The sequence below is a fragment of the Zea mays genome, chromosome 8 (genome assembly GCF_902167145.1).
Source record: "Zea mays cultivar B73 chromosome 8, Zm-B73-REFERENCE-NAM-5.0, whole genome shotgun sequence".
NCBI lineage: Eukaryota > Viridiplantae > Streptophyta > Magnoliopsida > Poales > Poaceae > Zea > Zea mays.
In genome coordinates this window covers 163,072,261-163,084,765 of record NC_050103.1, presented here as the reverse complement: position 1 = coordinate 163,084,765, position 12,505 = coordinate 163,072,261, and the positions used below count along the sequence as shown (strand labels likewise).

At 56.0% G+C, this 12,505-nt stretch overlaps 2 protein-coding genes across 2 annotated transcripts; both read right to left on the bottom strand.

The window, feature by feature from the left end:
- Nucleotides 1-7,807: 7,807 nt before the first annotated feature.
- On the bottom strand, nt 7,808-10,313 carry LOC111589927 (uncharacterized). The gene has a single exon (XM_023300812.2). It carries the CDS (start codon nt 8,846-8,848, stop codon nt 8,219-8,221), a length of 630 nt encoding a protein of 209 aa, XP_023156580.1. The 5' UTR covers nt 8,849-10,313; the 3' UTR covers nt 7,808-8,218.
- A 240-nt stretch (nt 10,314-10,553) lies between these two features.
- On the bottom strand, nt 10,554-12,336 carry LOC100275228 (uncharacterized). The gene is made up of 6 exons (NM_001371647.1): nt 12,213-12,336; nt 11,530-11,613; nt 11,380-11,419; nt 11,201-11,269; nt 11,015-11,124; nt 10,554-10,907 (listed from the first exon to the last, which is right to left on the bottom strand). The coding sequence occupies exons 1-6, from the start codon at nt 12,272-12,274 to the stop codon at nt 10,748-10,750; spliced, it is 525 nt and encodes a 174-aa protein (NP_001358576.1). The 5' UTR covers nt 12,275-12,336; the 3' UTR covers nt 10,554-10,747.
- Nucleotides 12,337-12,505: the final 169 nt, after the last annotated feature.

The following is a 12,505-nucleotide window of genomic DNA, read 5'->3' as shown; positions in this document are numbered from 1 at the left end:
TCAGCTGGTTTAGGCGTGAGCAGAAGGATTGTCCCCTCATATAAGGACCGGTCTGTCATCTTCACTACTTGTACTCTTTAATAGTGCAACCACTCGAGACTGTGTGGGCAGTCACTCAATCTGAACTCGTGCGGTCCGACCCCAGGGTTATGAAGGCTGGGGAGCACCGGGAGGATAAGGAGGGGGAAAGTTTTGTCCGGTTTGGACATGGTGGTGGCCTGACTCCTTCCGGATAACCGTTAAGGTTAGGACGTGCGGGGAAAGAAAGAGATTCGGATTCGGGTCTCACTAGCTATGAGATCGCAGAGCCGGACTAGTGGGTAAAGTGTACACCTCTGCGCAGAGTTCAAACCTATTCGAATAGTCTGTGTCCACAGGAATGGATGAGTCTGGTATGGTATGGCAATTAATGTTTTGTTTTCCAAAAAAAAGAAGATGCTTTTGAAAAGTGGTTTTTAAAAGGTCCGGCGGTTGAGCCGTGAGCTATGGTGGACGAGAAGTCTGGTAGCTGTTTTTGAAAATGAAAACCAGTGGGAAACTGCTGAGATACCTGGATGGTTTAGTCCAGAGGATTTTGTTCTATACAAAAAAACTTCCTGCTCCGTTTGGAGAGGATGCGCTTTGCAAAATACAAAATGTTTTTCAAAACAACCCTGCATAAAATATTGTTGTTTATGCAAAATATCCTGAGCTCCACATATTCCATGCATTATATCTGATTTCCCCATTCCGCGGGTGAAGGTGGGCTGCTGAGTACGTTTGTACTCACCCTTGCTTATTTGTTGTTTTTCAGAAAAAGGAGATCGGGTAAGAGTTACGACTGTTCCCAACCTTGCCTGTGGCTGTTGGACCGCTGAATTGCTTCACTGCGTATATCGGGCCGATTCAGCCCCACTCTGATGATATGTCCCGAGTTGTGGACCAACTCTTAAAGTTGTTCGCCACCTTTATAGGTTTGTCTCGTTTAAGCAGATCTGGAATCATCCGATGTATAAATGTGTTTACTAGCCTCCTGGGACTAGTAATTGTATCACATTTGAGTCCCAGAGGATTGGGACGCTTCAGGCAGAGATCCTCCCACCTGCGCCATCGTCGGAAGCCGGGATGGACTTTGCCGAAGGTGGGGACGAAGCCGAAGTCGCGGCTCCTTCCCGAGGCGACGCCTAACTCTGTTGGAACAGTTTCTGTTGGATGCACGTGTGTCTTTTCGCGGTCGCTGAGGCCTGAACACCTTGTTACCGTTGCATGAAGTCGTACTCCTTTCCCTTTCATTTTGCGTGTCCGGCTTCGCCTGTTAGTAATAGGGTGGCTTCCCCAAGTAGGGGTCACTTTTCGTGGCGGGTGACGAGTGAGGTGTCCGTAACCCGGAGGCATAGGAATCCCTCGGCTCAGTCGGCCTTGCCACTTACATGCACCCGCATTCGCTCCTTGGGGTCCTGCTTCCGACATAGCCGGGGGAACGCAAAAGCCTTTTTGATTGAAAATTTTGGACGCAGAGGGGTTCCCCCCTTTTTAGCCCCCGAGGGAGGGTCGGGCTCTGCCGAGGCAAGGCTGACCCTTCCTTGACGACTAAAACTCGCGTGGGAGCGAGGTATACGAACAACTTGAAAACATCTTAAGGGTAGAAGCGACGTAGCTGTTGGATGTTCCAAGCGTTGCCGTAGACCTCGCCTTGGCTGTTGGCCAGCTTGTACGTTCCGGGCTTCAGAACTTTGGAGATGACAAGCGGCCCTCCCCAGGGGTGCGTGTAGCCCCCGGGTGGCCCCAACAAGGGCTCGGGGTGCTGCGCGATGGTCGTGATCTTCTCTGGGTTGGCTTCGATGCCCCGCTTGGAGACGATGAACCCCAAGAACATGCCCCGGGGCACCCCGAAGACACACTTTTTGGGATGGAGCTCGACGCCTTTCGCCTCTTTGATGAACCCCGCCGCCATTAGCTTATGGATCTCCTCGCCTATGGCTCTGCGCTCCTCCTCGTCGAATCGGCGCAGAGACTGCTTGACGGGTCGGGCTCCGGCTCGGACGTCCAGCGAGTGGTCGGCGGTACCCCTCGGTATGTCGGGCATGTCCGAGGGACTCCGCGCGAAGACGTCGGCGCTCGCGCAGAGAAAGTCGGCGAGTACTGCTTCCTATTTGGGATCAAGCCCGGAACCGACCCGGATCCGCTTGGAGGCGTCACTGCTGGGGTCGAGGGGGACGGACTTAACCGTCTCCGCTGGCTCAAAGTTGCCGGCATGACGCTTCACGTCTGGCACCTCCTTCGAGAGGCTCTCCAAGTCGGCGATGAGGGCCTCGGACTCGGCGAGGGCCTCGGCGTACTCCACGCACTCCATGTCGCATTCGAACGCGTGTTTGTACGTGGGGCCGACGGTGATGACCCCGTTGGGGCCCAGCATCTTGAGCTTTAGGTAGGTGTAGTTGGGGACGGCCATGAACTTCGCGTAGCATGGTCTTCCCAGTACCGCGTGGTAGGTTCCTCGGAACCCGACCACCTCGAACGTCAGGGTCTCCCTTCGGAAGTTGGAGGGTGTTCCGAAGCAGACGGGAAGGTCGAGCTGTCCGAGGGGCTGAACGCGCTTCCCGGGAATGATCCCATGGAAGGGCGCAGCGCCTGCCCGGATGGAGGACAGATCGACACACAGGAGCCCGAGGGTCTCGGCGTAGATGATGTTGAGGCTGCTGCCTCCGTCCATGAGGACCTTGGTGAGCCTGACGTCGCCGATGACGGGGTCGACGACGAGCGGGTATTTCCCCGGGCTCGACACATGGTCGGGGTGATCGTCTCGGTCGAAGGTGATGGGCTTGTCGGACCAGTCTAGATAGACTGGCGCCGCCACCTTCACCGAGCAGACCTCCCGGCGCTCTTGCTTGCGGTGCCGAGCCGAGGCATTCGCCGCTTGCCCACCATAGATCATGAAGCAGTCGCGGACCTCGGGGAACTCTCCTGCTTGGTGATCTTCCTTCTTATCATCGTCGCGGGCCCTGCCACCCTCCGTGGGTGGCCCGACCCTGTGGAAGTGGCGCCGAAGCATGACGCACTCCTCAAGGGTGTGCTTGACGGGCCCCTGGTGATAGGGGCACGACTCCTTGAGCATCTTGTCGAAGAGGTTGGCACCCCCGGGGGGTTTCCGAGGGTTCTTGTACTCGGCGGCGACAAGGTCCGCGTCGGCGGCGTCGCGTTTCGCTTGCGACTTCTTCTTGCCCTTCTTCTTGGCGCCGCGCTGAGTTGACGCCTCGGGAGTATCTTCCGATGGGCGGCCCTGGGGCTGCTTGTCCTTTCGGAAGATAGCCTCGACCGCCTCCTGGCCGGAGGCGAACTTGGTGGCGATGTCCATCAGCTCGCTCGCCCTGGTGGGGGTCTTGCGACCCAGCTTGCTCACCAGGTCACGGCAGGTTGTGCCGGCGAGGAACGCGCCGATGACATCCGAGTCGGTGATGTTGGGCAGCTCGGTGCGCTGCTTCGAGAATCGCCGGATGTAGTCCCGGAGAGACTCTCCCGGCTGCTGTCGACAGCTTCGGAGGTCCCAGGAATTCCCGGGGCGCACGTACGTGCCCTGGAAATTGCCGACGAAAGCTTGGACTAGGTCGTCCCAGTTGGAGATCTGCCCCGGAGGCAGGTGCTCCAACCAGGCGCGAGCGGTGTCGGAGAGGAACAGGGGGAGGTTGCGGATGATGAGGTTGTCATCGTCCGTTCCACCCAGTTGGTAGGCCAGACGGTAGTCCGCGAGCCACAGTTCCGGTCTCGTCTCCCCCGAGTACTTTGTGATAGTAGTCGGGGGTCGGAACCGGGTCGGGAACGGCGCCCGTCGGATGGCCCGGCTGAAGGCCTGCGGACCGGGTGGTTCGGGCGAGGGACTCCGATCCTCCCTGCTGTCGTAGCATCCCCCACGCCTAGGGTGGTAGCCTCAGCGCACCCTCTCGTCGAGGTGGGCCCGACGGTCGCGGTGATGGTGCTCGTTGCCGAGGCGACCCGGGGCCGCAGGCGCGGTGTTGCGCGTGCGCCCGGTGTAGACCGAGGCTTCCCGCATGAATCGGGAAGTCGCGACATGAGGTTCCGAGGGGTACCCCTGCCTTCGGGAGGCAGAGCTCTCGGCCCGTCGGACCGCGGCGCCTTCCAAGAGATTCTTGAGCTCTCCCTGGATTCACCGCCCCTCGGTGGTTGATGGCTCCGGCATCGCGCGGAGAAGCATCGCTGCTGCGGCCAGGTTCTGGCCGACCCCACTAGATGCGGGTGGTGGCCTGACCCTGACGTCGTCGGCGATGCGGTGCTGGAAGCCCTGGGGTAGATGACGTATTTCTCCGGCCGGGGGTTGGCCCGCCCATGCCTGCCCGACGTCCCGGCGGATCGGCTCAAGCGCTCCTGCTCCCTCGTCGAGCCTGGCCTGTACCCCGCGGATTTGCTCAAGCTGTGGGTCATGGCCCCCCGCCTGAACGGGGACCACAGCTAGCTCCCGTGGGATGTCAACGCGAGGCACCGGCCTAGGGAGATCACCGTCCTCCGGCATGCCGAGATGGTTGCCTTCGGAGGGACCCCCTAGATCGACGTGGAAGCATTCGCGACTTGGGCCGCAGTCCTCGTCGCCGAGGCTACGGCTACCGTCGGAACAGTCGGAGAGGCAGTAGTCACATGCGGTCATGAAGTCCCGCATGGCACTAGGGTTGCCAAGTCCAGAGAAATCCCAACAGAAGCTGGGCTCGTCGTCTTCCTCGGACCCGGAGGGCCCGTAGGTCGAGACGTCCGTCAGCCGGTCCCAAGGTGACCGTATACGAAACCCAGTGGGTTTGGACTCGCCTCTACGAGAGCGCCCGCCAAAGCGGGGTCGCTAGGCAGGTTGAGGCTGAATCCAAATGACGTGGGATGGGAATCGATCGGTACCTCTTGGTCGACGAGCGGCGATAAAGTCACGTCGGGGACTGACTGCACCGCCGTCTCAGGTACGAGGGCGACGTCCAGCAAGCTTTTCGCGAGCGTGCTGGCGTCGTCCGCTTGCTCGGGACTGGCGTGTCGCGGGGAGACGGCGCTCGCCTTCGTCTCAGGCGCGAAGTCGATACCCGACGCGCGCCCCGTTGGGGCGCTGGGGCCGTCGACTCGCTCGACAGTCGACGAGGCACTGCCTTCCGCTTGGCCTTGGTTGCCCCGCCTTCCCCTCCGTCGGCGGGGAAGAGGGCGGGATGAGCTCGAAGGTTGTTCTTCCACCATGCGGGGAAGACGTCGTCGATTCTGCCGCCGGCGGGCGGGCTGTCGGCCGCCCTTGTCGTTGTCGCACAGCGGTGGAAGGAGTATCATGCCGTAGCTGCCGTCGAGGGACATGAACTCAAGACTCCCGAAACGGAGCACCGTCCCGGGTTGGAGAGGTTGCTGGAGACTGCCCATCTGGAGCTTGACGGGAAGTTGTCCGTCAACACGTAGCAGGCCCCTACCTGGCGCGCCAACTGTCGGCGTTCCGAGACCGGGGGGTCCCTGAGCCGACGAGTGAATGTCGCCGCGTGCCCCAGCCCAGATGGGTCGAGCGCGAGGGCGAGCGCGAAGGGGGGAGAGCGAGGCGGTCGGAGACCGGCGTGAGAGAGGTGGGAATCCCGCGGCCTTCGTGTTCGTCCCGCGCCCAGGTCGGGTGCGCTTGCAGTAGGGGGTTACAAGCGTCCAGCGGGAGAGGGAGCGAGCGGCTTCAAGCGAGCGCCTGTCTCGTCCTCGTCCCCGCGCGGCCAACCCTCTCTAAGAGGGCCCTGGTCCTTCCTTTTATAGGCGTAAGGAGAGGATCCAGGTGTACAACGGGGGGTATAACAGAGTGCTACGTGTCTAGCGGAGGAGAGCTAGCGCCCTAAGTACATGCCGTCGTGGCAGCCGGAGAGATTTTGGCACCCTGCTGGTGTGATGTCGTGGCCGTCGGAGGAGTGCTGGAGCCTGACGGAGGGACAGCTGTCGGAGCGGTTGAGTCCTTGCTGACGTCCTCCTGCTTCCGTAAGGGGGCTGAGAGCCGCCGTCGTCACAGAGTATGCGGGGCGCCATCATTGCCTATCTGGCGGAGCGAGCCAGATGGGACGCCGGTCTTGTTCCCTGCGGCCCGAGTCAGCTCGGGGCAGGGTGATGATGGCGCCTCCTGTTGACGTGGCTGGTCTGCGCCCTAGGTTGGGCGATGTGGAAGCTCCTCCAAAGCCGAGGTCGAGTCTGTCTTCCGTGGTCGAGGTCGAGTCCGAGCCCCTGGGTCGGGCGAGGCGGAGACCGTCGGCTGAGGTCGGGGCGTAGTCCGAGCCCTGGGGTCGGGCGAAGCGGAGTTCGTCGTCTTCTGGGGCTGAGCCCAAGTCCGAGCCCTGGGTCGGGCGGCGCGGAGTTCGTCGTCTTCTAGGGCTGAGCCCAAGTCCGAGCCCTGGGTCGGGCGGAGCGGAGTTCGTCGTCTTCCGGGACTTAGCCCGAGTCCGAGCCCTGGGTCGGGCGGAGCGGAGTTCGCCGTCTTCCGGGACTTTAGCCCGAGTCCGAGCCCTGGGTCGGTCGGAGTTCGCCGTCTTCTGGGACTTAGCCCGAGTCCGAGCCCTGGGTCGGGCGGAGCGGAGTTCGCCGTCTTCCGGGACTTAGCCCGAGTCCGAGCCCTGGGTCGGGCGGAGCGGAGTTCGCCATCTTCCGGGACTTAGCCCGAGTCCGAGCCCTAGGTCGGGCGAAGCGGAGCTTCCTATGGTGCCTTCGACCGGGCCTGACTGCCTGTCAGCCTCACTCTGTCGAGTGGCACCGCAGTCGGAGCGGCGCAGGCGGCGCTGTCTTTCTGTCAGGCCGGTCAGTGGAGCGGCGAAGTGACGGCAGTCACTTCGGCTCTGTCGGCTGGGGGGCGCGCGTTAGGATAAAGGTGTCAGGCCACCTTTGTATTAAATGCTCCTGCGGCTTGGTCGGTCGGCGCGGCGATTTGGTCAGGGTTGCTTCTTGGCGAAGACAGGGCCTCGGGCGAGCCGGGAACACGTTCGCCGCTGGAGGGGGGCCTCGGGCGAGACGGAGATCCTCCGGGGTCGGCTGCCCTTGTCCGAGGCCAGGCTCGGGCGAGGCGTGATCGAGTCCCTCGTATGGACCGATCCCTGACTTAATCGCACCCATCAGGCCTTTGCAGCTTTATGCTGATGGGGGTTACCAGCTGAGAATTAGGAGCCTTGAGGGTACCCCTAATTATGGTCCCCGACAGAGCCCGGCCCGCAACGGGCCTAAACGGGCCGGGCCGGCCCGTTTAGCACGAAAAAGCGACCGAAAAGCGAGCTATGCGGGCCGAAAAGCACGTTTTAGTGTAAAAAAGCGGGCTTAACGGGCTTAGAGCTAAATGGACCGTGCCGGGCTAGCCCATCGTGCCTAATTTCCCATCCGAGCCTGGCCCGCTTATTCGTGCCGGGCCGGCCCGGGCCCGCATATAACCGGGCCGTGCCGGGCTCGGACCGGGCCCAAACAGCGGGCTTCGTGCCGGGCTCGCGAGCCTCATGCTTATTGGACATCTATAGTCTAGGACTAATGGAACAAAACGGGGCCTCAAATGTATGTTGACTTGTTTTACTTGAGGTTTTTGACCCTTTAGAACTGATTTGGTGATAGTGGATACATAGGAAGAAATCTGCTTGCTATTTAATTTGAATAGCAAGAGGATTCGTCATCCCCTAATTTCCTGTTTACCAAAGCCCTAGCTTATAAATATAAGTTGCACGAGCAATTGCGATGTCTAACACACAATCAAACAAAAACTATAGCTGAATGTATGTGAAAGATGATGACACAGGTTCTGGAGTGGGCCCAACGCCGCATGCATCGGCCGCACGTCAGGGAGCATGCCAGTAGGCATCTTTGAGCTCCCTGCTCACCGGGAAACCTCCATTTTTGCACCATGAGCCATACATACAGCTCTCAAGTGAAAAAGAGGGAGCTAGGATTAAATCTGTGAAAGCAAAAGTCCTGCTGGTCAACAAAGACTAGGTCGTCTATTAGGCTAGCAAAGTGGAGTAAATACACTTATTAATTAGCTACTGCCTACACGGCAATGCATGCTTGATTGTTAATTCTGTTGGCTGCATTTCGATTGTGAACAGAATAGCAACGATGGCAATGGCATAGGTAGGAGGATGCATTGTCCTGATGGCATGCATCTCGGTCACTCACTGTATTAATCTCTCAATCGACTAATCGAGAGAAAAAAAAAAGATTACCTGCATGCTACCATGCGTCGCTTACGTGCTAATGGCGGGCGTCACGCCGTCACCTACCTACCATCTAATGTGGCGTCAGCTACGTCTTCTGTGTCCGCGTGCGCTGGGACGATGGGGGCGGCGGCGCCGTCGGTGGGTTGGGTCGGAACGGCTCCGTTGCTCCCACCGTCGCCGCCCGCGCGCGGCGGCGACGCCGGCGGCGTGTAGAACGGCGTCTCCGTCTCCCGCGCGTCGCCGTCCATGCCTTCGCCGTCGCCTGCGGCCTCCTCGTCCGCCTCTTCGTAGATGGTGTAGAGCGCCCGCAAGGCGGGGCCGCCGATCCACCGCTCCCGCCACGCCGCCACCACCTCCTCCTCCTCCAGCACCGCCGTGGAGGACGATGGCGCGTCGCCGGCGTACGGGGACGGAGTTCGGCAGCCCGGATCCACCTCCACGCGCGCGCGGCGGCGGCGGCGGCCCGAGCAGAGCAGCAGGAGGAGGAGGGCGAGGTGGTGGTGGCGGCGGCGCCAGCCCTTCTTGGTGGCGGCTGTGGGCGCGCGGTGCGTCGAGACCGGCAGCTCGGGCGCCGCGGGCCGCTTGCCAATGCTGCCCCCCTGTCGGCAGACGGCGAGGAGGAGGACGAGAGCGGCGGCCGCGGCGCCGGCGACGAGGAGGGCGAGCGCGGCGACCTCGAGGCGTCTCATCGACTGGGGCTTGGAGTGGACTAGGCGTTTGAGGCGGTGGCTTGCCGTTCCCGTTTCGCTGCCTGGGATGCGATGCGAATGCGAATCGCCCACCGCAACGGAACGGACCGGACCGGACCGGACGGAAGTGAGTTTCTTTTATTTTCCCGTTGCGCTAGCTTTTGGTTTGGAGTTGGTTAGAGGGAGGGAGATGGGCAACCAAACCAATCCAAACGACTCGCTTGCCGTTCCCTTTAGGCAGGCTTTAGCTTTGGCGCCCCCATTGCAGTGCACATTTGCTTTCACTTGTTGCAGCTTCCTGCTTTGCTTTTACAACCAAAGGAAGGGGCAGAGATGTGTGCTACAGAAGCAGCGTGGTGATTAGAGACATTATTTCTTGATTAGAGAGTGAGCCAAGCTTTGTGAGCTAGCCTTAGAGCCCATTTGTTTGGAATTATAATATGTATAGATTATATAATGCAACTTATTTTGAATTGTTAGTTCAAAATAAGGTATATTATATAATCTGAACAGATTATAATCTCAAACAAACAGGCCTTAGTGGCATTACATAGCTTGAGATATCTTGTGAGAGTTGTCCAACTCTTAGGCACTTGACCAAGTCAAATAATCTCTAGTTGTTACATGTGTTACTCTCGGAGCTTTGCTCTCCTAAATGGTAAGATGTCACATCCAAGCACTTGATGTTGTAGGTTGTTGGGATAGACATTCTGTATGTTTAGGAACAAGGTCGCCGGATCATGTGTTTTGGTTCAAGGACGGGACATTGGACTAATTTAACGTCACTAGTTGCTCTATGTTCACTTTATGGAGGGCGATAAGCTCTACAAACTATAGTTCGATCGTTGTTGCACTAAAGGAGTCGAACGGTTCGACGACCTAGATTTCTACATAGTAAAGGACCAAATGCTAGTTGCTTCTCGAGACATTATAAATAGAGCATGTTCGAGTTCGGTGTAAGGGTACCGACTTCTCAACTTGATATAGACCCTAGTAATCCCAAGAAAACATCTATCACTCAATTTTTGTGATAATGATTCATCCAAAGTAAGATTGAGAGTGATATCTACCGATTTGCATTGAGTTGTTGTATCTGGTAAGCACTAGTAATCATATTAAGCTACGAGATACTTGTTACAATTGGTGGTTGTCACCACTTAGGCGGCTTAAAGACAACGAAAGAACGTTGAACTGTGTTGGTGATTGTTGTCGACTCTGATCACCATATTGTACAGGCTCTTGCGGTCATCCCCACAGGATATTCACAAATACCGACTCTAGTGATATTGTGGCTTGTTGAAGTGTCTTATTAGTGTGATTTTTACGAAGCTTGTACTATTGACTTGGTTTGTTACGTCAATTAACACTTAACACGTGAACCATCTAGTTTGGACTAAGTATAAATGAGAAGTATGTTGCCAGCAAGCTAGCAATTGGATTTGAGAGATAAATACCATGCCATCTCTTTCCTCTTGTGGTTTGCACTCCAAACTAGCCATGTACTTATATATACTTGTTGCTAGTTCATATATCTGACGTGTAACTATTGTTTATTTTATTTATCAAGTAGCTTACACTCATACATTTATTTTACAAGCTACTAGTTTGTTTGGAGAAATAGACAATGGTCTAGAATAAAATTAGTGCATGTAATCGATGATATGTTCTTTACGCAGACGGCTCTCTAAATAAGGACTTATAACGTGAGCTTTAGAAAGACTTTTACTCAAATCTGGAGTGACATGGGTTTCCAAACTAGGTTCTAAGCTTTGTGCACACAACAAAAGAAAATAATGTCCAGGTGTTATGCGTGAGAGTAACAATGCGAAGATAGACAGACAGATAGATATACAAACGTATATGATTCGTTGGATTGATCAGACTACGAGTCTGACGAATTCAATGTGTCGGAGGAGGAGGAGGAGGCTGGGTTGGGTCTTTGCCGAAGCCCATGAGTGCGTGGGTGAGCAGCATGGCGCCCCGGCGGCTGGCCTCTGCGAGTCGGCCCACCAGCGGCACGCCCACCGTGTCCCTGTTCTTGAGAGGCTTCCCGTGCCACCTGCACCGTCGTCGTCGTAGATATCTCCATTATTCATTGAGTACGTCTGGCCGGAGAAGCATATGCATATGTAAATACGAGCGGCGGCGGACGAGACGACGACGTACCAGTCCTCGTGCTTGACCACCTTGCCGTCCTGGAGCTGCAGCCTGATGAGCGACGTCAGATCCACCGGCTTGCCCAGCACCTTGTAGTGCTGCTTGTTCTGGATCACCACCTGATACCATTGATTCAGTTCAGTCGATTTCAACAGAGACACAGACGCATGAAGAACTGCAATAGCAATAGCATACCTCGGTCTTGCCCGGCCCCATGGGATTCTCTTGTACGGTGTATTCGGTGATCTTGGATTCCCCAAACACCTGCTAGCACATCCATATGCATGCATGGTTCAGAGAACAGAAGAACCACCATCGATATGGCCATGGCCATGGATATCGTTGTTATATATATTAGGAGTAGTAGCCGTTACCTTTGGCAGCGTGTAGAACGCTGATTTGATCTGCTTAACCCTGTAGCATACTGGATCAGTAACGCATAATGATGCTGATGGAGCCATGGAGGTGGATGCCAACGACGACGACGACAGACAGAGAAGAGACGAGACTGGACGACGACGTACCCGTGAGCTCGCATGAGCGGGTCCTCAAACGTCGCATTTGGCGCGTAAATCTCGAAGTCCCGTGCCGTCGCAGACGATCCATATCTTCACCAGCACAGCAACAGAGGTTTGTTGTTGTTTTGCTTTGTTTAAAGCATTCTAAGAACTAGTTTGGGAGCTATAAAACCGAAGAAGATTGTAGAGACTAGATTCTCTTTTCTATTCAAAATTTTTATGCAATTTTGAATAAAAATGAGAATCTATTACTCCGGTTTCCCGCTCCCAAACTAATTCTAATGTGTTTGTTTTCCTTCTAAATTATTTTGATTATTTCTATTATACGTGAATTAGACGAGATTAGAAAAAAAATAAGAAGTTTGATTTTTTTAGATTTAAACTCATCCAATTCTACTCAATTCACGTAGATTGTGAGCGAATTGAACGAGCTTTACATTTGATTATGGAGGAAGGATATAAGAGTAAAATACTTTTTTAGATTTACAAATAAGCTACTCAATACTAGCTTATTTTAGTTTATTTATATTTCTAAAGTGATTTTTTATTTTTTTTACCATAATCTAGCTTAAATAATTTATGAGGGAAACAAACTAAATAGAAGAAAGGAAATCATTACTGACTAGCATGCAGCAGAGGCGGATGAGGCTTGTCAGAGACGCAAGCTAAGCAAAAAGGTAGTAAATTACATGTTGAGGAGGTGCGGCATGATGCGGTCGGCGACGCTGCCAACGGCTGTTGCCGTCGTCATCTTGTGCAGCGACACGCGCCCGGCGGGGATCAGACGACAAGCAATGGTGCCTCCTTAGCTTGCCGATCGACGAGGAGAAGAAGAAAGGAGGATGTGCAGTGGAGAAGAGAAGAAGAAGAAAGAAAGACGAAGAGTTGTCTGACTCGCCATGGGTCCGTGCGCGGCAGAGGAAGGCGCTACGTCGTCCACAAATCTGGTGGCGGGAATGGCGTCCACGACTCTACTGACGCC